The sequence below is a fragment of the Procambarus clarkii genome, chromosome 6 (assembly GCF_040958095.1).
Source record: "Procambarus clarkii isolate CNS0578487 chromosome 6, FALCON_Pclarkii_2.0, whole genome shotgun sequence".
In the NCBI taxonomy this organism is placed as follows: Eukaryota; Metazoa; Arthropoda; class Malacostraca; order Decapoda; family Cambaridae; genus Procambarus; species Procambarus clarkii.
The window spans coordinates 28,499,702-28,523,174 of record NC_091155.1 but is presented as its reverse complement, the minus strand read 5'-3'; the positions used below and the strand labels follow the sequence as shown (position 1 = coordinate 28,523,174).

Below are 23,473 nucleotides of genomic sequence, written 5' to 3'. Positions count from 1 at the left end.
ATTTCTCTAAATTAGGATTAAATGTATAATGCAACTTTGTGTAATTAGGCGTATGATGGTATTTTGGTTGTGTAAGCGATTGTTTGTATTTTATAGAAAGTTGGTAAAGCGCTTTGATGTGGTTCGAACACAGAAGAGCGAAGCACTGTTAATGTAATTTTGAATGTAATCAATATATTTCATACATTAAGAGATTTGGTGGCTGGATTAGGGTCGACCAATTAGGCTATTTACATATAATCATTTTTATAGAATGTGCCCTGAATTCATTTATTTTTCGTTGCTTAATACAAAAGAATAAATTTTTTTATCAATGTGTCATTGTTTTTCAAAGTTTTTATAAATAACTTCAGAAGGTTATTATTAAAAATGGCGAATTTTAACGAGGCTATAACACTGTGGCAAGTTTTTATAGAGTTTTCCATTTCTACAAAGTTTGGTTTTGCCCAAATCTTAAAAGCTGATAAATATTCGTTTAACATAGTCTTCGCAAGTTGTGATTTATAACGTGACATTAGAACAAAATTGACAAAATGCTTGTAAGACCAACTAGGGTAGTTACGATAGTCGTAACTTGGGAGGGGGGGGGGGGGAGGAGGCGGGACCTGTTTACCTTCACAAAGGTTTGCTGGGAACGAGTCAGTCAGCTGCCGCCCCTCCATGAGGGCAGGTCTGAATTTTTTTTTTACCCGTCACCAATAGGCTTATCGAAATTCTGGGAGCCCACGTGGAAGACTAATCTACAAGTATCCAGGTATGGCCTTTTGAATGATTTACAGATAAGTGAAGTCTTGTAAATTTAACAAAGTTGTGGCCATACAATCGTGTGCTGTCGTATGTGTAACAACTCTGGCTCCTACGACAGTACTAGTAATTTTTTTTGCACGCATGTTTGTTTACGATCGACACCGCCTGTGTCTTTAAGGTTGGAGGCCAAACACTTAAGGCTAGCTCATTGAACTTTACAGGATTAACGGTGGTTTCTATGGCGTGTTTTTTTTTTTTTTTTTTTTTTTTTTTTTTTTTTTTTTTTTTTTGGGGGGGGGGGGGGAGTGGAGGAAGGAGTCTTTGGAGTCGATTGTTGTTACCTTAGACCTGCGTGGCACGAGACTGTGGGTCTACCGTCTAGCCCAAGTAGTAGGCTAAGGGGTCCAGTTCGCAACTACAGTAATTATTAGGGGAAGTTGGGATTAGTATACCCTTTTCTTTAGTGGATTTTACCGCATTAGTGTTAAATAAACGGTGAAATTCATGAAGATAGTCTTAAGAGAACCTTATCTCTTAACACTCCTAACAACAAAAATTTAAATATGCATAAAGGTGCGTTGTCCACAATTCGGCGTCAGCCTTGGCAATCGCGTGGATATAAGTTTAAATTGGTCCCAGTCAGCTTACTAGATTAGGTCCCCACACACTTTGATCTTTGCCTGATAACAATATTTAACTTTAAACATCTACCACCTATGGGCTACTCATGCCCGTGCTACCTCTTGTGGTGGCTTAATCTTCGTCAATCGTCTTGCTTGATAAACTACGTACGTAAAAACTAAAAGCCTACAGATATGTCTAGCACAAACATAAAATTGTATAATGTTCTCCATTAGGAACGAGAATCACCTGGTGTGGTTTGACGTAAAGAACTAGCCCCTACAAAAATTAATGAGCGACAGTGCAAGTTAAAATATTCTAAACACGCTATGCTCGCCAAATAACTCTCGGCCTACTTCAATGGCCGTGACAGTAGCTCTTCTAAATAATTACTAGATTGAATATTTTTTTTTCTATATAGCGTAGCCTATATTAAATGCAAAAATTAGGTGGTGCCCGGTATGATTTTTTTTGTCTACGTTCATCATTTCACTATACTCTTAACTAGAGCGAATTTATATAAGCATTTTGGCAATGTTTTCCCACTTGAGCTGGACGGTAGAGCGACGGTCTTCCTTCTTAAAAGTTGTTCTGTCATTAACCGTCAGAGGTAAGTGGTTGGGCCTCCTAGCGGGGCTCACCCCCCCCCCCCCCCCCCCCTCCCCAACCCTGTCTTATCCTGATCCCTCAAAGTGCTATATAATTGTAATGGTATTGCGCTTTATTATAATGAATTCCAACGCTTCTTGCTAATTTTATTTTGCAAAGCCGAGCTATAACACATTTTGTATCCCCCCCATAATTTTTTATCATAACTAATATTTTTTAAATTGGCAAGAAATTTCATAAGCACAAAGCAGTGGGAGCTGAGCAAGTGCTAGTTACCGGATAATCTTGGCTGTGATAACTGTGAGCCTTCGGGCAGCGAAATTGCCTCAGTCAGGCAATTACTAGGAGAGGCTGACCACGGGCTAGGTAAACGTGTGTTTATGTATGTAGGTTAGATGATTTTAAAAGCGCTATGATCGCCTTCTGTTTGCTCAATAAATCGCTGAACTATATACTTAACAGATATCTAACCATGTCCATGGAGGACAGAAGAAAGTGTATACATGCTAGTTAGCATTGTGAATGTGTGACCACGTCTCGTAGAAAATTAATAAAAAATGAAACTTGTCCGGGGGAGGGGGTGGATAAATAGCAAAATAGAGAATGGGTCGTGTTGATAGTATAGCATTATACTTTAGCTACAAAAGTTGCTAGCCTCGTCCAGCAGTTGTGGTATTCTTCAGCTTTCTCTTCGTACAACCCGTCCTCGGACGCTCCATCCAGCGGTCGACCCCAAAGACGCATTCATCAATTTTAACATGTTCATTCCAAAAAGAATTGTATCAGATATAAATTAGTACTTGAATATTAGAATGTTAACATAATTAGGCACTGATTAGGTGTTTACGTTCTGTTGGCGAATCATATTAGTACGGGGGTGAAGCATTTACAGCGTTGTGGTTTAGACAAAGTAGTCAGCGAAGCACTTGTTCCGAAAGTGTTTGTATGTCATCAGTTGAGTCGTGTAAACAGTTTTCATTCGTTAACGGGAGGGGAGGGGGGGGGGGGTTGGCAGGTGCATGGAATAGACTTTCGCCTTTGTTGAGGACGGGCTGCTTGGTAATACCGACTCGTTGAAACATTAACAAATTCAGAGTGGGTGTGTTGTGACTAGTTTAGATTTAGGTTTAAACCTCGCACGGTTCTTAGTCCCCATTGCTATGTGTATCATCATTTAACCCCTGTATTAGTGTACTGCATTCTCTACGTGGCAATCCTTTACTAAGAGTGTTCACAATCTTACTCTTAGTATCCCAATGTCTCTTTGTATTGTTCCTCAAAAGTTCAATTTCTTAGAGCCCTTACCTATACAAGGATGTGACTGTCCTGAAACGTCTTTGAAAACATTTCTAATTTGGGAGAACGCGTTACCTAGACAAGTTTAGAGACTTAATTTTTATTCAAAAGTTCTTTGCTTAATTGTATTTACATAGATCACTTGCCAATTTAAGACATTAACAAGAATGCTATCAATATTAGTTTGTACATGACTATCAAATATTTACTATTTTTTTTTGTTAATTTTATATTTACCATACATTTACTAATTTCTTTTAGTATATAATCACTAAAATATTAATGTAATATAATATTCGAGTTGTGTGTGGTGGACTCCGTCCTACCCCGGGAGGTTCTGCAGGGCCCTCAGCGAGGCTACCAACCTACTGCAGTAGTAGTACCAGGAGCGGCCCTTAAGTCCTCGTGCATGAGCTCTAGGACAACAAAGGACCGAGGACAATCCCCCTTTAGAACCAACTACTCCGGATAGATGGGACGCGTCAGCCTGGGAATGCAGCTCCTTTAGGGAAAGGAACCCTGACTTCAAACCTCCGCTGCCTCGCGGCCATACCATTTTTGGGATGAACACTATTCGGGTGTCAACCTCGAGGAAAAATCCGGTTGGAGCCCCTAAGGCAGTTCGTTGTTGACTTCAACCTCGTTCTGGCTGCTCCTGTGACGGCGCTGGCACCAAACGTATTGGCGTTTTCCTTTCCACTGGAAAATTTCAACATAGAGGGGAGGGATTTGCTGCATGGATAACGCCTTTTCCTCCATATCGACCTACGCAGGCTTTGCACCCTGGAGAGAACACTCCAGCCCCGGCTACCAGAGCTCATCTCCATAGTCTCCCAAGACTGCTGGATGCCTACTACTAAATTTGTTACACGGTCCGCCCAATACATTCAGAAGCTGTCTCAATGTTCTAATTTAACTGTGTTCTAATTTAATTGTTTTAACTGTTCTAATCAAATTTGTTTACATCTTCTGGTTATTTAAGGCTGGCATTAAATAAAGACGACGTAGCATACTAGATATTGCCTTGTATGTACAAACAAATGCACATAAAGTGTGTAACTCGTTTAAAAGTTGTGAAGAGGGGCCATGGAGATGGATGCTGCTCTGAAGATGACAGATCTAGAAGAGCACTGTAGGTTGTAGTGTTGTCCACGTGTGGTCTAGAAGTAAATGGGCAGTTTTCCATTTTTGGTGGGCGAGTAAAGAAGAGTTTTTGGATATGTGGAATATAGATTGCGTTATGATAAGCAGGCTGTCTGCCTTGCTGACACGGTTGAGTTTTTTGGTAGCTAAGCTAGTGTTTGTAAGGTTTGTCCAATGTATTTCAGCATATATGGGTATCTAGGTGAATACCATTCAGATACTAGAGTACCTGTTTTGATTTTGTTGGAGTGCTAGTTTGTATTTCATCTCAAGATTGTGTTGCTGGTTTATGTAGAGTAGATAAAATGTTGGGGCCACCAGCTATGGTAGGGGGGTGGGTCTCTTCTTTCTAACGTTTCCTTAGTTTCCCCGCTGGTGGCTGTTGTCTGATGTTTAGTGCGTGTATATTCAGGGCTTCATGGAGTTCCTGGAGCGTTTTGATTATGAGGTGGATGGTGTTTTGCTGTTCATGGTGCTTTGTTTTGTAGTTTTTGCACGTTAGGTTTCTTTAAGGTATGTAGTGGTACTGAAGTGTTAGAGATACGGACTGACTAAAGCCTTGTGTGCGTGTGCTAAGCTTAAGGAATCTTCTGGTTTGCTTAAGTTTTTTTTTTCCCCAAAGTCATTTTAGTAAATTTTGATTACTACTGATCTAGGTTCCCAATATGTGCATTCGTATTTTTTCTTTGTGTGGTTATCGAGGATAATGGTCGCTTGGATTTAGTTTTGCAGTGTTTGTAATTTGGAACTTTTGTTGGTACTTTATTTCCATTTCCATTGCTTCTCAAAGTAGTTTGCCTTTTATTACCACTTTGGTTTTGTTGGCCAGTAACGTCTTTGTCCCAGGTTGGCAGATTATTTGAAGGACTTCATCCGCGTAAGTGATGTATTCACTGTAGAAACTCAACATGTCCTAGGAGAGATGCCCTCAAGGGAGTAGATTGGGAATAACTATATAATATTTGCTGTTATCTACTATATTAGATTAAAGTTGCTTTCTTTAGGTTAAGGTTTGCTTAGGTTTCACTAAGTTTGGTTACGTTAATACAATGTATTGATTATAATGTGAAATACGGAATTCGAAAACGGTGCCCGCTAATTGTTTACAGAAAACACAATTCTTAAAGTTTTCAGCATACACTTTTAACTTTAACCCGAAGAGTTCTATTAGATTAAAATTTTATAACTTGAGAATAAACTGTTTACGACACTGGTTCACTTGCACTTTTCATGTTGAATATTACTGCAACAGTAATATGCTTTCAGACCATCACAAATATCTAAATAACCAGGTGGTTTGAAGGGGGATGTGTGGTTTATGGTTATGTATCTGGTCTGAGGACGGGCTGTGTAAAAGATGGGGCAGGTCAGCAGTGTCAATATTGAAGAGTAGGTGACAGACTGCTTACCTGTGGTATTCCGTTTCTTGGTTAGATTGTCCTCCCCCCCCCCCCCCCCCTAAGCAGCTGCCAATGCCGAGCTTGGTTCTGTTGTGTATGAAGCTACATGGTGTGGCGGCAAGTGTGGAAGCCCTAGTTCAGATATCTTTTATTTTACGTCGGTGTACCAGGCTTTGTCGAAACCTTTTAGATACATCTCTTGGCATTATTTTAATGTTTGTATGGAAGCCTCTGTGGTTTCTGAATCAAAGTTGTCTGTTGTACTTCAATTTTCATGTTTTACCAATCTGTGTTTATTTTAGAATGTTTGCTTTTTACCAGGAATGGAAACTGGTCTGAAATTCCCTTTTTATGTTAGTGGTTTACCTGGCTTGGATTAATTTGATAGTGACATTTTTTAAGTTGGTGGGGAGTAGTCTAGATTGCAAGAGCTGCATTTAATATTCGCGTAAATTGATGAATTGCTGTCACTGGAAGGTTTATTAATACCAGTTATTGCTATTTCCCGGTACATTGTTCTTTAAAACTCTAATTCCCCCCCCCCCCCCCGACCTCGATTGGTTTTTCATACCTCATTGCGACTGGTGTTAGGCTATCGTAGATAATAAAGTTTGCAACTCGGTTTTCCCTAAAAGATTTGTAATTGCTCTTTCTGTGTTGGGACAAAAGTTGACATCTTCCTCATGACTCATAAAATGTTCCCCAATACTTCCTTTAAATTTTGTTTCTTCATAAAGCTTATTTCTTGAGGCGTCTTTGATATGTTTCCGTTGTCTAGGCTTCTAAAAAAAAAAAAAAAAAAAATCATGGTTTTTCTCCCCCCCCCCCCCCCCCCCCCTCCCAAGAAATTTCTTACGTTCTGGTGGTCTGTCTGAATTTGGCTTATTAAATCACTTTTTTTTTATTAATATTAGTCCCAAAAGGGAGGGTTTCTGTACTGGGATTGATGATAGCCAGTATTATTGGTACGTGGTTACTTGTTTACTGGACCACATTCTATGTTGGTGTTTAGGAAATGAAGTCTCCTGCCGAGTTGTTTCTTCCATATAATAGGGCTCTGTGTTTTGCATTCAGATCTTAGAACACGGGCAGGTCTGTTTCTTCTGCGTTGCATGATGTTGGCCATAAGGAAGGGACAGCTTTGTGGTTGGGCAACGTTTTCCGATAAACGGTGTACGTTAGGCGTTTGGAGTTTGTTTGGCAGGTACGCTGCCGCTGAGGAGGCTATCAGCTCTTGTCTTATTTCCCGCAAAGGCTTTCATTATTCAGACTTCTATCCAGTCTATTCATTCTTCAATCCATGCCTATTGGCACGGTCGTGGGTCTTCTGTTGCTGGTAACAAACTGTGTGCAATCAAGGGTAATGTGTCCCCGTGGTCTTCCTCCTTCCACCGTAACCGGCGGTGGAAAACGGCTCTGGCAAGGTGACGTATTGGCCATACACGTTCAACTCGCTTGTTGGACTGTGTTGTCTCGTCTGACTTGTCACAATCTGTTTGCTGCGACTCATTTCATGTCTTCTGTAGTTTTCTACACTGCACTCCACCTTACCCCCCCCCCCAACACACACACACACACACACACACACACACACACACACACACACACACACACACACACTTTTAAAAACACTATGGTTCATCAGTTACAACCCCGCCCCTGTGCCAGGAAAGTCAAAGACTGGCTCAACATAACCTGGGCTACTTGCAACTATTCAGAGTAGCTGAATCTAAAACACTATTACTATGGCTATACAGTTTTCTTGCGTGGCTGTAGGGGCAGTATACAGTATATAAACTGGAGAGTAGAGGGGTGTCTTACTTATGGGCTATTCGTGCACGTGCAACCTCTCAAGTAGATTAAACTTCATCAATCAATCGGGAGTCTTGCGCCGTCCCTCGTGTAAACGTCAACACAGGGAAAATACGGCGTTGGGGAGGGAAGGCACGAAGCCTATTTCACGTCCAGAGGTATCTGGAATCTGCTCCTCTAGTGGGCGAACCTACGGACGTCATACTACCACGTCATACTACCAGGAGAAACGGGAGAGCTACCGGAAAGCTGGAAGACTGCTGATGTAGTCCCAATATACAAAAAGGGTGATGGGCAAAACGCATTGAACTACAGACCAGTTTCCCTAACTTCTATATCATGCACGGTGGTGAAAATTGAGGAAAAGGCTCGAACATCTGGGTGAAATGTCCAAACTTTCAGGACGTGCGTGTCTTGCCTTCTCATGGTGGAAGTAAACCACCATGGTTACCTTCACATCTTTAACTAGTCACCAGCATGGGTTCATGGATGATAAATCGTGCCTCACAAGCTTAATAGAATTCTATGACCAGGCGACAAATTAGGCAAGAAAGAGAATGATGTGCAGACTGGATTTTCTTGGCCTGTCAAAGCCTTTGACACAATACCCCATAAAAGGCCCTTACAAAAGTTGGAGAAACGGGCTGGAGTAAAAGGTAAGGTGCTCAAATGTATAAGGGAGTATCTAACAGGAAAAGACCCTCATCGACAAAGAGGTCAAAGGCAACCTGTTCTCCTGGACCAAAAACTGTCGCATAAACAGAGAAGCAAGAGTAAAACTTCATGGCACAGTCTCTGAATACAAAAGATATGGAAATGGTACACTGCAAGGAGGCATTCTCAGCTCCCTTCTCTTCAACTGTTAATGGAAAGAATGAGGTTGAAACCCCCTCACAACACTGCAGGCTGCTGAACTACACGGACGACTTTGTCATCGTCATAAAAGGAAGGGATGCGGCGCGCCTTGCACCCAAATGCTTAGACTGCATCAGTGAAGAGGCAAATCAGATTGGTATCAAACTCGACCCCACAAAGACAAAAGCCATGTCTATAAAAATAGCGAAGCCTAACATTCAACTCACAGTTCAGGGTCAACGAATTGAATGGATGGACACTTATCAGTATCTAGGAATAAACCGGGACACACATTTTAATGCTGAGGTCACTTAAGAGAACTGCACCCCGGACGGCAATCCTCAAGTCGCTAACCTCCCTCTCTAGGGGAGCCAATCTGCAAGTCCTTCGCACATACTATGTACAGGCAGTCAGATCAGTGATCGACTATTCCGCAGCTGCACTCACAAGTCTATCACACCAACAGTGGGAAAAGCTTGAAGTTGCCCAAAACAATGTAATGAGAACTGCCCTGGGAGCCCCTATGTGGACCAGGCTTGAAACTCTAAGACTGGAAATGTTTGCCCAATCTTCAAGAAAGGATATCAAAGCACAGCAACGATTATCAGTAAGATAATTATTTCCTCTGATCCAGTACGACAGGCCTTGGTGGTTGGACTTGGCCAAAAACAACGAAAACGCTTGGGCTGCCAGAGCGGGAAATGTCCTGAACAGACGACAATTAAAAAGCATGATTCTTGATGGAGGGGGTAATCAGCCACACCCAAACTACACTTGTTCCCCACCATGGGAGGAGCCTACCTTCAAAATAGTTATGGAAAGTCTTCCAATGAGAGGCTGCCTATGATCCAACAATCCTAAGGCGCATCATAGAAAAGTAAATGTGAAGCATTGCAGTAGCAGGAGCCACCCACATCTTCGGATGGATCAGTTGACACAATATGAGTGCTGGTGCCGCTGCTCTTTACACGGACAGCGAACAGGCATATTGGAGACTTGGAGAACCAGTATCGTCAACCCAAACTGAGCTGTTTGCCATAAAACAGGCATTCGCATATGCGATTGCACAAAACACTAAAAATGCAATTACTTACACACACACACACACACACACACACTCAAAAGCTGCACTTCAGATATTTGGAATAAAGCAGCGGAAAGATGTGTAAATAATTACCGCCATTTTGTATCTTGGATCAATCGCTAAAGGCAAAAGACTCAACATCACACTAAACTGAATCCCATCCCATGTTGGAATACCATTAAATGATCGAGTCGATGAAATTGCTAAATTGGCAACTCGTCCAGTGATACAACCTAACCTAGAGTACATAAAAAAAATCACCAAAAAAAAAAAAAAAAAAAAAAACTCACACCTCAACAAAGCCCATCTACACCAGGGAGTGCAGAAGGTTCGCCCTCTGCAATATGGTATCTTCAGGCCACTAAGTTAGGTTAAATATCCCAAAAGGAATCCACAGGGAAATAGCAGTTCGGTTACACAGATTACGTTTAGGTTACAAATGCAACTGGGAAATTGGTGAACCCCGACAGAGAATTCATCTTCTGCCAAACAATCACAGAAAAGCCATTACTTCACTATCTCCTGGAATGAGAAGCAACCAACGACCTTACAGCTTTAAGTCCCTGAATCTTGCAATAACCACCCAGAAGCCTTCAACATTGCCACTCTTCTGGTCAAAAAAAGGTGTCCAGCAGCTGGACACCCTCATAAGTACTGTCAAGCGGTATTCTCCCCCGCGATAGCATACTGCCAATTAAATGCGACCTCAGCACACTATAGATTTACTGAACAAAAATTCTACCACTTACGGGCTATTCATGCCCTTGCCACTTATTGGGTGGCTCAATCTTTTTCATTTAATCAATAGGAAAAGGCGAGTAACCACAGCCCCGCTCCTGTGCCAGATAAGTCTACTACGGGCTCACCATAGCCCGTGCTACTTAAAACGTTTTGTTCAGAGTAGCTGAATTTAAAACAACGAGGAGCTGAGGGGGAGGGGCGGTGAGACATCAAGATGGCGAGATGTCACCAGCGGAGTCCCACAGAGCTTTGTACTTGGACCTATCCTGCTTCTGATATGTAAACGATCTTCAAGAGTATAAACTTATTCCTCTCTGTTTGATGATGCAAAAATTTAGAAGAATAGACAGATGAAGATGGAGACATGACCTGGACAAACTAGAGGAACTGTCTAGAAAATGGTTACTAATGTTTAACTCGGGAAATTGAAATGAATGTAATGAAATTATGCGAAGGGAGCAGGAGGCTGAACGCAAAGTACCATCTGGGAGGTGAAATCCTGCAAGAGTCAAATAGAAAGATCTGTGGGTTGATATCACACCGAACCTGTCCCAAGAAGCCCACACCAAAAGGATATCATCAGCGGCATGCTAGATTGACCAATATAAGAACTGCCTTTAGAAACTTGTGTAAAGAATCGTTCAGGACCTTGCATACTACTTATGTCACTCTAATCCTGGAGTATGCAGCTCCAGCCTGGCGTCCATACCTAGTTAAACAGAAGACAAAGTTAGAGAAGGTTCAGAGGTATGCCACCAGACTAGTTCCAGAACTGAGGTATGAGCTACGAGGAAAGGCTACGGGAGCTGAACCTCACGTCCTTGGAAGATAGAGTAAGGGAAGACATGAAAACCACTTACAAAAATTCTTTGGAATTGACTGGGTGGACAAAGACAAACTATTTAGCATTGATGGAACAAAGGAATACAGGTGGAAACTTGATACCCAAATGAGCCACAGACGCATTAGAAAATTCGTTCAGTGTCAGTAGTTAACAAATGGAATGCATTAGACAGTTATGTGGTGGAGGCAGATTCTATACATAGTTTCAAATATAGATTTGGTAGAGCCCAATAGGCCCTAAAATCTATACAGCAGTTGATTGACAATAGAAAGGCGGGACCAAAGAGCCAAAGCTCAACCCCCACAAGCACAACTAGGCGAGTACTGCTTCCCTCACAGACCCCCGAGACACGAAGCAATGACTGTCTCAATTTCTGGCTAATCCACAACATTCAGCACTTACCACAGTTGGTAACCAAACCTTTGCAGACCTGATAACGCTGCAGTTGGGCTATTAGACAGTAAAAGCTAGACCATAAGACTAGGCCTATGTCGAACGGGACGAGGGTACACCTCGACCCACGGCTCTGGGGCTACTGCTAGACTATGTATCAGCCACGCAAGATACTCGTGGGGTACTGAATGGAACAGAAATCTGCACTTAGTCTGAAACTGTATAGTTTCATTTAGCCACCTATCTTTCGGCATGAAAATTTTGCTTTCCATTGTGCTATACACTACATGGTTCCTTATAAAATCCTCGGTGAATCTATCCGTTTTGAAGTTTAGCATCTGATATTGTCATCCTTAAAGGATGTAAAGGAATTTCTGAAAATTCTTTATATATATGACATCACTAGAAGCTTGCTGATCAAATTTTGTAAGTTTTGACTATCCTTTTTACTCTTGCAACCCCCTTCGTGGTGAGGGGCTCACGTACACCTCCCTGGGACCGGTGAGGGTTGCTTTCGCCCCCCCCCTGCCCCTCCTCTCCTGCCCCTTTGGGAGGTTGTATCCTTTGGGAGGTCTCTTTGGGAGTTGTACGTGCAAAAAGGCACCAACGTAGGGACCTTGCGAGTCCAACAGACAACCCGCTGGAGGGGCTACCCATGAGGGACTGCCCTAAGTGGATGGTTGGGTGTCCAGGTTGGGGTGAAATGGAGAGTGGGGGGGAAGGGGATCTTTGCACCAGTGTGGGAGAATGGACGAGGCAGTAGGACTCGCCCCCTTCCCCCTATTAAAAAGAGGGAGCACTGCTAGGGACGATGCACCCCCCTTCCCGCACTTGGTCTTCCTGATAGGTGGCATTCCTCGGCTTCAGGGCCCCCAGACTTTTAGAATTGATGCTGTATGGAAACTGAACCGACTACTCTTACCCAGGCTCGTGGGGTGGGCGACCAGGCCCCCCGAGTCAGACTGTGCTGGAAGACCGGGCTCTGTAGCCCCCGCTACATTGGGCCCAGACCAAGCTGCTTCCTTGACCCTCCCGACTACCCTTCTCTTATCCCCTCCCACCTCTGTGGTGGGGTTGAGCCCCCAAGCCCCCCCCAGTGTTGCATACCTATTCACCTTTAGTAGTGGCTCTTATTGTGACCACTGCACCTTTTACACCCCCCCCCCCTCTTCCTGGAGATGTTCAGTGCTGTTCCCTCTGCAGATGCACCTGCAAGATTCCTCCCAGTTCTACTTCGTTCTAAGCCTTGTTTAGTCCTGCTACATGGACTAAGTACTTAGATCTCAACCATGTGGATTCTACATATCCTGACTATTTCTCAGGATATATTTATATCCTGACGAGGCAGCTCCTATCTATAACCACCCAATCCCACTCATATACATGTCCAACCCGCGCTTGAAACAATCGAGGGACCCCACCTCCACCACGTTACGCGGTAATTGGTTCCACAAATCAACAACCCTGTTACCGAACCAATATTTACCAAAGTCTTTCCTAAATCTAAATTTATCCAATTTATACCCATTGTTTCGTGTTCTGTCTTGTGTTGATACTTTTAATACCCTATTAATATCCCCTTTGTTGTGTCCATTCATCCACTTGTAAACCTCTATCATGTCACCCCCTAACTCTTCGCCTTTCCAGTGAATGCAATTTAAGCTTAATTAATCTTTCTTCATATTAAAGATTTCTAATTTGGGGAAATAACTTAGTCATCCTACGCTGGACACGTTCAAGTGAATTTGTATCCATTCTATAGTACGGCGACCAAAACTGAGCTGCATAATCTAAATGGGGCCTAACCAGAGCAAGCTGAAGAGCTGAAGAACCACACCAGGTGTCTTGATACTAACGCTTCGATTAATAAATCCCAGTGTCCTATTTGCCTTATTACGAACATTCATGCATTGATCCTTTTGTTTTAAATTCTTACTAATCATAACTCTCGGATCCCTTTCGCAATCCGACTTCGCAATCTCAACACCATCTAGCTCGTATCTTGTAACTCTATCATCATTACCTAGCCTCAGAACTTTACATTTATCAGCATTAAACTGCATCTGCCAATCTTTTGACCATTTCAAAACCCTATTTAGATCAACTTGAAGTGATAGTGAGTCTCCTTCCGTGTTAATTTCCCTACCGATTTTTGTATCTGCAAATTTGCAGATGTTGCTACTCAAACCTGAATCTAAATCATTTATATATATTATAAACAACAGAGGTCCCAGGACAGAGCCTTGAGACACTCCACTAACATTATCCCACTCTGACTTAACCCCATTTATACTAACTCTGTTTCCTTTGGAATAGCCATGCCCTAATCCAACTTAATATAGCACCCCTAATACCATGAGCCTCTATTTTTTTAATCAGTCTTTCATGTGGCACTGTATCAAAAGCTTTGCTAAAGTCAAGGTACACATCACAATCCTTACCACTATCAACTGCCTCAACTATGCTGGAATAAAAAGATAACAAATTTGTTAAACATGAACGGCCATTTGTAAAACCATGTTGCGACTCATTTATTAATTTGTTTTTCAAGATGAAGACGAATTGTATTTGCAATTATCGATTCAAGTAACTTTCCCACAATAGACGTTAGGCTAATTGGCCGATAGTTTGACGCAAGTGATCTATCTCCTTTCTTAAAAATTAGCACCACATTAGCTACCTTCCATGACTCTGGAACTCTGCCTAACTCTATTGATTTATTAAATATGGTAGACAGTGGCTCGGAAAGCTCCTCTTTGCATTCTTTAAGCACCCTGGCAAACACTTCATCCGGCCCTGGGGATTTGTTTGGTTAAGTTTTACTATTTGTTTAATTACAACCTCCCTGGTAACTGCTAAACTAGTCAACCTGTTCTCGTCCCCACCCACATATATTTGTTCGACTGAAGGCATATTGTTAAGTTCCTCTTTAGGAAATACAGATATAAAATATTTATTAAAAATACTAATCTCCTCGTCATTATCCGTTATTTGACCTGTCTCAGTTTTTAATGGACCTATCCTTTCCCTAGTCTTAGTTCGATATAACTGAAAAAACTTTAGGATTTGTCTTCGCTTGCCCTGCTATGCGAACTTCGTAGTTTCTTTTTGCTTTCCGTATCTCTTTTTTTTTTTAACATTTCTAACCAGTTGTACGAATTCCTGTTCTAAACTAACATCCCCATTCTTAATCCTTTTGTACCACGCTCTCTTTACCTATAAGGTTCTTCAGATTCTTTGTTATCCACTTTGGATCATTAGTATTCGATCTATTCAAGTTATATGGTATACTACGTTCCAGGGCTTTGCTTAGAATATTTTTAAATAGGTTATATTTTGAATCCACATCGAAATCCCCTTTTCCGTCACCTGTCGCTGGGTTTAGGTCAAGCCCACACCCCATCCCAAGACATTCCAATCTATTTGACCAAAAAAAAATTCTTAGGCTATTGAAATAAGCTTTTCGAAAATCAGGCACTTTAACAGAATTTTCTCCTACAGATCTATTCCATTCTATGCTAAATCTGATTTCTTTATGATCACTGTTCATAGCTCACTCCCTATTTCCATGTCCCTAATTTGTGTTTCCCTGTTAGTTAACACTAAAACTAAAATATTATTTCCCCGCGTTGGTTCCTTAATATGTTGCGTAAGAAAGCAATCGTCAATTAATTCTAGAAAATCTTCTGCTTCATTATTCCCTGTTTTGTTCACCCAGTTTATTCCACTAAAATTAAAGTCACCCATGACATAAATACTGTTAGATCTAGATATTTCATCCCATAGATGCTTTGCTTCTATTCTGTCTAAATTTGGTGGCCTATATATAACTCCTATTATAATATTATTGGCTTTTTCGTTTAATTCTATTCAAATAGTTTGTGTGGCTCAGTTTTGATTCCCTCTTTGAGACTACATTTCAAATTGTCCCTAACATATATGGCTACTCCCCCTCCTCGTCTAATATATCTATGTGTGAAATAGTTTAAATCCATTTATTTGATATTCGGCTAATAGTTCTCTATTTTCTACATTCATCCACGTTCCGGTAAGTGCAATAATATCTATTTTTTTCTGTACAGACAAGAGCATTTGACTCGTTTATTTTGTTTCTCAGACTTCTACTGTTAGTGTAATATACCCTAAGTGAATTATTATTTTGAGGTCCTTCTCTTTCCCTGATCATTTTGCCAATTTGTTTCTCCAACAAACACATACTTTTATTACCTCCTTCCTCCCTATAAATTCCCATACCACTATCTACTAACAGTTTAAACCCAAACAAATGCCTCTAACCAATTGTTCCAACGAGTTCGCAACAGCAACAACCCCAGGCCTCGATAGATGCACCCCATCACGAGCATACATTTCATTTCTTCCATAGAAGTGTTCCCAGTTGTCTATGAAAGATATTGCATTTGATTTGCAATATCTTTCCAGCCGGCAATTGACACAGTGCCCTCGATAACCATTCCATTCCCAACGCTCTTTTTTGGAAGAATGCCACATAGGAGCAAGGGAGGAATTCCGATCATAACTAATTCTATGGCTTTGTTAAATTTCTTTATCAGTTCCTCGCTCCTAACTCGTCCAGCATCATTACCCCCTGCACTAATACAAATAATGGGTTTGTTCCCATTACCCGTCATAATATCTTTCATGTTGTCAACAATATCTCCAATTCCAGCTCCCGGATAGCAAACCCTTAACCTGTTCCCCCTATCTCTGGCACAAAACGTCCTGTCTAAATACCTCACCTGGGAATCTCCCACAACCAAAATTCGTTTAGGTACCTCCTTAACTTTCTGAGCACTTTGAGGGGCATGTGCTTCGTTGCTCTTCGTTGATTTCCGTTTCGAGTGAACTGCAGGCTCACCACAGCATTCGTCTTCCAACACGGCAAATGAATTTGATGTCCTTAGGGCGTCTGTAGGCGGCCTTGTCAAGGTGTTCTTAAGACCCCTGTCCTTAACGACTTTCCACGACGAGGTCTTGTTAATATTGGTCTCCTCCTTCGTTTCTTCCCGATGTTTCAGCTGTCGTACCTCCTCTCGTAGGAAATCCATCTCTGCTCTCAGAGTCCCAACTAGATTCATCAATTCCTTCACTAATCCTTCCATTTTTGCTATAATAATGTTACTACAATCGGAGCTCCAGCTAACACAACCTCTCACTGTGACTGCACCTTATGGTCGTGTTGCATTCCACCTCTCCTCGTCCTACTCTCCTTCTCAGTCTCGCAGATGTTTCCAGGCCTTGGGCCCGGACACCCACCACCTTCTTCCCCGCCTTCTGACTCCGATTCTGTCCCTGCATCCCCTCCCATTTTGATGGTCGAGCTCTCTGCCCCAGCTATGGAGGTTTCCTTGGTCCTTGATTCTCTCTCGGTTGTTGCCCTTGATGAGGTGCGCTCCACTGTTTGTCCCTCCCTCCCCACCCCCTTCCCCTGATTCCCTTGACCACCCCTCTCCAATGCTTCCTCCAGCTCTGGACTCTGTCCGTCTGCCTCTGGTCCGTCCTCCCACTCGCTTGATTCCATCGCCTTTGCTAGATTTACTTATCCCCCCCCCCTAACCCTGATTTCATTTATCCTGATCTTACCCAGTATACTGTTCTTCTTTGCCTTTGTTTCTTCCTTGTTCTCTGTGTCTGTTCTCTATTTTTGACAATGTCTATTCTTCAATGAAGTATTCGTGGATTTTATGCTAATAACTTCCATGAACTCCAACTTCTGATAAGTTTTCATCACTTTGTCTCCAGGAGCCGATGCTTGGCGTTCGTCCTGGTCACTTCTGTGGTCATTCCTTTATCTTCCCCCCCCCCCCCCCCCCCGTCCTCTCCCGAGCTTTTGCTGGCGCCCATAACTACTGCTCTCTTGATTCGTACTGATATCCCCTTCGTCCACCCCCCCCCCTCTTTTTCAGTCGCCCATCCAATGTTCTGTATGTTCGTATATTTGAGTAAATGTTTTACAGTCTGTTCCATTTATCTTTCTCCAAATGTCCCGCTTTCACTTCCTGATGTTACGCACCTGTTGGACTCCTTACCAGAGCCTGTGTTCCTGTTGGATGATTTCAACTGTCGGCATACCCTCTGGGGTGATGCTCTGATAAACACACAGGGCCGCCTTCTAGAACCATTTGTCCTCTTCTCTTCTGAATTCTGGTGAACCCACTCATCTGAACTCTGGCACACTCACACTCTCCCTGTCTTAATCTTTTTCTCTGCTCGTCTTATCTTTACTTAGATTTCACATGACGGGTTCTTGATGACCTCCATAAGTGACCATTTCCCCAACCTTGCATTAGGCGATGATAAATGCTGCCAAACATTCCTGTCTGACCCAGGATCATCGCCTAATCTCATATCTCAAGTTCACCAGTGTTTATTTACTTGGCAAGATATTATTCCAGTAGTTTATTATTATAAAAAGGCATTACAGTATAATTAGATTTATAAGTTTCAAGCAGATAATGCATTTTATATATATATATATATATATATATATATATATATATAATATATATTTATAAAATATAGCTAACATGAAGGGCTCCTTCTTGATGACTCGTCAACAAAAATGTTTATAATAAAATCGCTCCTCGGATATATGAAGTAGACTTGAGTTATATACAGTTTACGTAAAGCTACGACTGGTCTGGAGGTGTCGTAGCACGAGGCGGTCTTCTTAGGAAGATGGAAGTTCTTAAATGCCTTCCTGAATCCGGACGTAACCGCCACGAAGATGGTAAGAAGGAAAACGTTCTTAAGTACTTGCGTAACTGCTTCGTGAATTTGGCCCCTTATATCAAATTATTTTTCTCCAAATTAGTACTTGATGTTTGCATTTTTGCAAGTACAGTTTATAAACGTCAGGTTTAGGGTAGGAAAGTAGGTAGGGTAGACTTGTAGGAAACTTGTAAGGGCTTTCTCAGATAAGTAAAGCTGACGTTGCTCTATATTGTCAGCACTTGTACACTATAACACCATCTGCAGACATGAACTATATTCAGTACTGATTTACGCATGGCTTTGGTAATATATTACACTCCACTAAAAATGTTGAGTTATCAAAAGTAAATTTTCGAAAATTGTTTAAGACATGAAATACTGTACAGACCGTATCATGCAATAGAGAAGCATACTGCGTATTAGATACAGGCATACTGATTGGAAGTTAAATTGCAGATGGACACGAGCCTTCAGAGTGGCCAGCCAGCATGGCAGAGGGCCCCACCAAGCATTCAGAGCCCATCGTGCGGGAGCCTGCCCCAGGGCAGAGAAATGCCTAGTAGGGTCTTGAAATCCTCTCCCACTCACCCGGGCTACTCGCAACAATGGGCTCCTGAGGACTGTCTTCGGAACTTGGCTCCGCTATGGAAGTATGTACCACCACCTCCTATAGCCAAATGTTGCAACTCGCAACAGCAGCTCAGTGTTTCACCACAGTTCTCGGGCAGCCAGTGTGTGTCATCAGTGTCATGTGGGCTGGACACACATTACGCAAATTCACGATTTGTAATAAAGGCAAAATCCATAACGGCAGCGTCCGAGCCAGAAATATATCCAAAGAAATCCAATTGGTGTCACCAGAGGACCGCACAGGAGTCCGGCTGGGATACGAGCAAAGCAGAGGCTTCCACCTTCACTGCCACTCACGATGTAGCTACCACGGGCAAAGGTGACTATGACTACCGTTATCAGTTCTTTCCTTGTACAGGCTACTGGGAGAGAGGTGATGCCTCCACAACCAGTAAGGTGGTTTGTTCCCCAGCAAGAGGCAACACTAGCGGTCATCATGGTCGGGATTACAACTCCTTAACATCGCTTCCGCCCTCAACTCTGTCTTTTCCTCCTCGAGCTCTGCCTCTTCCTCCCCCGCCTTTGCATTTACCTCCTCCATCTCTTTTCATTCCTCCCCCTGCTGTACCCATTCCTCCCCCCGCTGTACCCATTCCTCAGATCCTACCCACCGCACTTTCTACTCAAATAACACCCTCGAGCCCTTCCGTGGTTCCCGCGACTGTAACAGTAAATGAACCTCTCGTAACGCAAAATTCGCCACCAGTCATACAGTGTACAGCGTCCAGCCACTCTACAACGACCACAACCCAGTCTTCTGCGACCAGTATCAAATGTAAAGAATATTTGACCCTAGATAAAATCTTAAATTACTCTCCATATACGACCAAAAATAATGAACCCATGTCGAAGGATATCGAATTTAAGGTCCACAATTATTCACCCTCGAATCAGAGCAAGAAAGTCGCAACTAAGACGGAAACATCTAGGACAAAGTACGTAAAGCCCGCGGCCCGGCGCGAGTCTCCTGCGGCCAGATACGAATCACTCCTTGCCAGGCGGAATTCACACATAGGCAGCCACAAGTCTCTTCACATGGGCAGCAACAAGTCTCTTCACATGGCCAGGCGCGAGTCTCCTCACATGACCAGGCGCGAGTCAAACATGGGCAGGTACGAGGTGCCGACAGCCAGGCACAAGGTCAGAGGCGAGGTGCCGACAGCCAGGCACAGGGTAAGGTGCGAGGTGCCGACAGCCAGGTACAGGGTAAGGTGCGAGGTGCCGACAGCCAGGCACATGGTCAGGTGCGAGGTGCCTACAGCCAGACACGTGACAAAAAGGCCCGCGGTGGCCACCTCGAGTCACATTACAACTTTAAGAACGAGGGAGACATATATGACCAGCTTTGCGACGTCTATAGCTGATCATATGACACCTGTGTCTAGGTCTAAATCCAACGTGGCCAGTAGTTCTCATACCCTAAAAAAACTCTCAGATGCCTTCAACCAGCCTATTGCACATCGAAAGAAGTATGAAGAACCCATAACCCATCCGGCGACACCAGTGACACGAACTTTACCGAAAGTCCAGCCCACACTTGAGAGCAGAATAAAGTCATTGAGCCACATATTCACCACATCAAATGATCAGCCGATGACTGTAAAAAATAACGTTATTTTATCCACATCAGAGAGTCAGCTTGTGCCGGTAAACAAAGTGAAGCCCTTGATTTCCCAACAGTGTGATGGCCATCCCACGTCCGTGAACAAACATCAATCAAAAACAAACGTCTTGCGCTCCTTACGGTGCAAGACTGAGCTGTCAGAGGTAACGTTATGCAATGGGACTGTGTTAAAACAAGAAGTTATTACTGATATGGGACTGGGTTCAAAGAATATTGCGTCTCTAATTGATGAGTCGATATTGGAAGGATTAGCCGAAAGCCTTCCAGAAAGCCATAAACGTGGAGATGTTACAGATGACTTGCTGAAACGGGAAGATGCAGACAGTACAGGAATTTGCTCAGTGCTTACTGGAGAAGCTAGCACTAAGCAAAATAACTTGTTTACTGCCCCGTGTGACATTCCCCATAATGATGATTTAAAGAAAAAATACATTAAGACAGAAAATGTGGAGAAAGTTGAATTGTCTTTCGTGAAGACAGAAGAGTGGGAAGATGATGCTGATAGTGTTGAGACTAAATATGAAGTCACAAAGATTCCTTCTAGAGTGAAGAAAGATCAAATCAAGGACAAGATTGAGAATGAGGATATATTTAAAACTGAAGAGCCGTTCGGTAAAGCTGAGGTGACTGTAAGTGCAGACGAAAATAATTTAGTAGGTCGGCTCAAAAGCGATGGTGGTGTGGTGTCGACTGCAAGACCTGTGAGTGGGACATCAATCGATTGCAATGGTGGCAGCGGATATCTCCTGGACGAAGAGTTTCTAGAGATGTCGATGGATACTGTAGTCCCTGTGTGTGTCATTTCTTTGCCCTCTACTGAAGGCTGTTCAAAAACCGTGGAAAAATCCGGGAACACCCTACCCTTGAAGACTCTGTCTATTGCTCAGAGTCACGTGCCTCCTACGAAGACTTCTGAAACACTCAACATTACTGCTTATCCTCAAAAGACTGATGCGCAAACTGCATGCAGGGAGCAACAAAAAACGGGAAAAGAAAGGAGAAAGATTTATATAGATGGTAGCCGTAATCTAGAGAAGAAACCTCATGATTCAGGCGAGTTAATAGTACAAAACACTACTCTGATCAGAAAGCGAGTCAAGAGAAGAAAAAGGAAACGAGTCGAGGGTAACTCAGAAGCTCCAAGTACTAGCAAACGGCGGCATGGAGCATCTTCCAAGAAGTCTGGCTCCCGTCACGCCTCCATCCAGATGTCAAGTGAAGAGATGAGGAGAGCACTGAGGACGTGTTCATACGTGGTGCAGGATTACGTGTCCGACACGTGCCCGATTGGCCACCACCTCGACCCCTTCTGCGCCACCGTCAACGTCCACACCTACAACATCACTGCTCTTTGCACCACGTGTAATATCACTATACGCATGCGCACCGTGCATTGATGCTCACACACTATAGTATCTTATGACGATTATCTATAACATTCTGAAGTGCAAAATGTTGCTATAACATTAGACAAATGTTCTCATTCCATATGTATACCGTTGAATATATACTCAAAGTGTTTGACAGCACTTTGCTGAAACCAACTTAACAAAATTGGGTCCCTGTTCAAATAAGTTGTATATTATCATTTATACCATGAACTAGCTGTGTATACCATAACTACGTACCTGAACCAGAGTAAACCATGACTTACACCAGTGTATACCATTGTAACACTTGTTTCACCTGCACATTAAAATGTACTTTACAGTTCACTTTGTGAGGATTGTCCTGTTTTTCCCCTTAAGGCTGATACACTAATTACAAGCAAAGGGTGTTATATTGATGTAAATAAAGTGTACACTATTACAGGCATTAACAGGTATGTACGTTGTGACAACCCAAGGGTTTCTCAGAAATTTGAATGTGAAGGGGCCCATTTTTAGCCTTTTAATAAATTATTAAATACAACTGGTTAACATATCCTAACAGACAATTCCTACTTTAAGGCAATCAATAGAGGTATTGTTCTAAAAGAAAAGGAGTATGGTTCTTAAGTAAATAGCTGTAATTCCACGAAATCGTTACAGGATCTCACCATCTTTGGTCTTCCCTAACCCACCTTTCCACACAAAGGTACGAGTGTACCCGATCTCAGTCTTAAGAGTTTCAAATCGAGACAAACCCCTTGGAAAATGGACTTCTAATAGGCTTTAATTTCTAACTCGTAGGTCTAATCGATTTGATTGGAACTCGAGAGCTTAGAGATATGACGGTTGTTGACCACTAGACGTTCCCAAGGCTTTGCTTCGGAATCAATTGGATGTTTCCATTGTCACAGGTACTGAATTTGTAATTTAACCCCTTTCCCCTCCAATTCTTGTTTGCCATTTTATGTAACATTTAATAACTGTACACTCCTCTGGGTTCTCATACTGTGCAAGTGCTGTTCATGTCTGGTTCCTGCTGCCTTTTGTAACTAGTTTATGACTGTAACTTGCTTATCTAAATGAATTTTTGCGTTGTCCCCGAGCCCATTGTATGCCTCTGTAACGTTTTCTACTACCGCCCACAGGATAGGTACGGGGTGAATAATAAATCAAATTAACTAGGCTAAAATCTGCTGCATCCTTCGTCTGGAGGAGGCCTCCGTTTTCTGCATACAGTTGGTTGTAAATTTGTTTCCCCTCTCCTTGTTTGACATCCTTGCATTCACACCAAAAAACTTTTTTCCATACCCCCTCCTAGTTCAGTGTTCACTCCCTGCTCCCCCTCCTAGTCCGCAGTGTTCATTTCTTGCTTCCCATCACAGGTTGTGATCCACCTAGATGGTTTTCTGCCCTCTACACCACTTTGTTTAATGTTGTCGCTTGATTCTTCTTTAGATTGTTATTTAATTATAGATAATTTTACAAGAAGTTCCAGTAATAGTGACCATGAAATTGCCAGCTCGAACCCCCCCCCCCCTTTCGTGTGTTGCCCGGGCAACGTGTATTGGCTCA

At 42.6% G+C, this 23,473-nt stretch overlaps 1 protein-coding gene across 1 annotated transcript; it reads left to right on the top strand.

The window, feature by feature from the left end:
- The first annotated feature begins 651 nt into the window (after positions 1–651).
- LOC123753990 (uncharacterized) lies at positions 652–22,442 on the top strand. Its single transcript, XM_045736052.2, has 2 exons — positions 652–754; positions 18,734–22,442. Exon 2 carries the CDS (start codon positions 18,734–18,736, stop codon positions 21,926–21,928), a length of 3,195 nt encoding a protein of 1,064 aa, XP_045592008.2. The 5' UTR covers positions 652–754; the 3' UTR covers positions 21,929–22,442.
- Positions 22,443–23,473: the final 1,031 nt, after the last annotated feature.

Excerpts from the sequence above, each read along its gene's own strand:
- LOC123753990 (XM_045736052.2), top strand. The coding sequence starts at position 18,734 with ATGGACACGAGCCTTCAGAGTGGCCAGCCAGCATGGCAGAGGGCCCCA.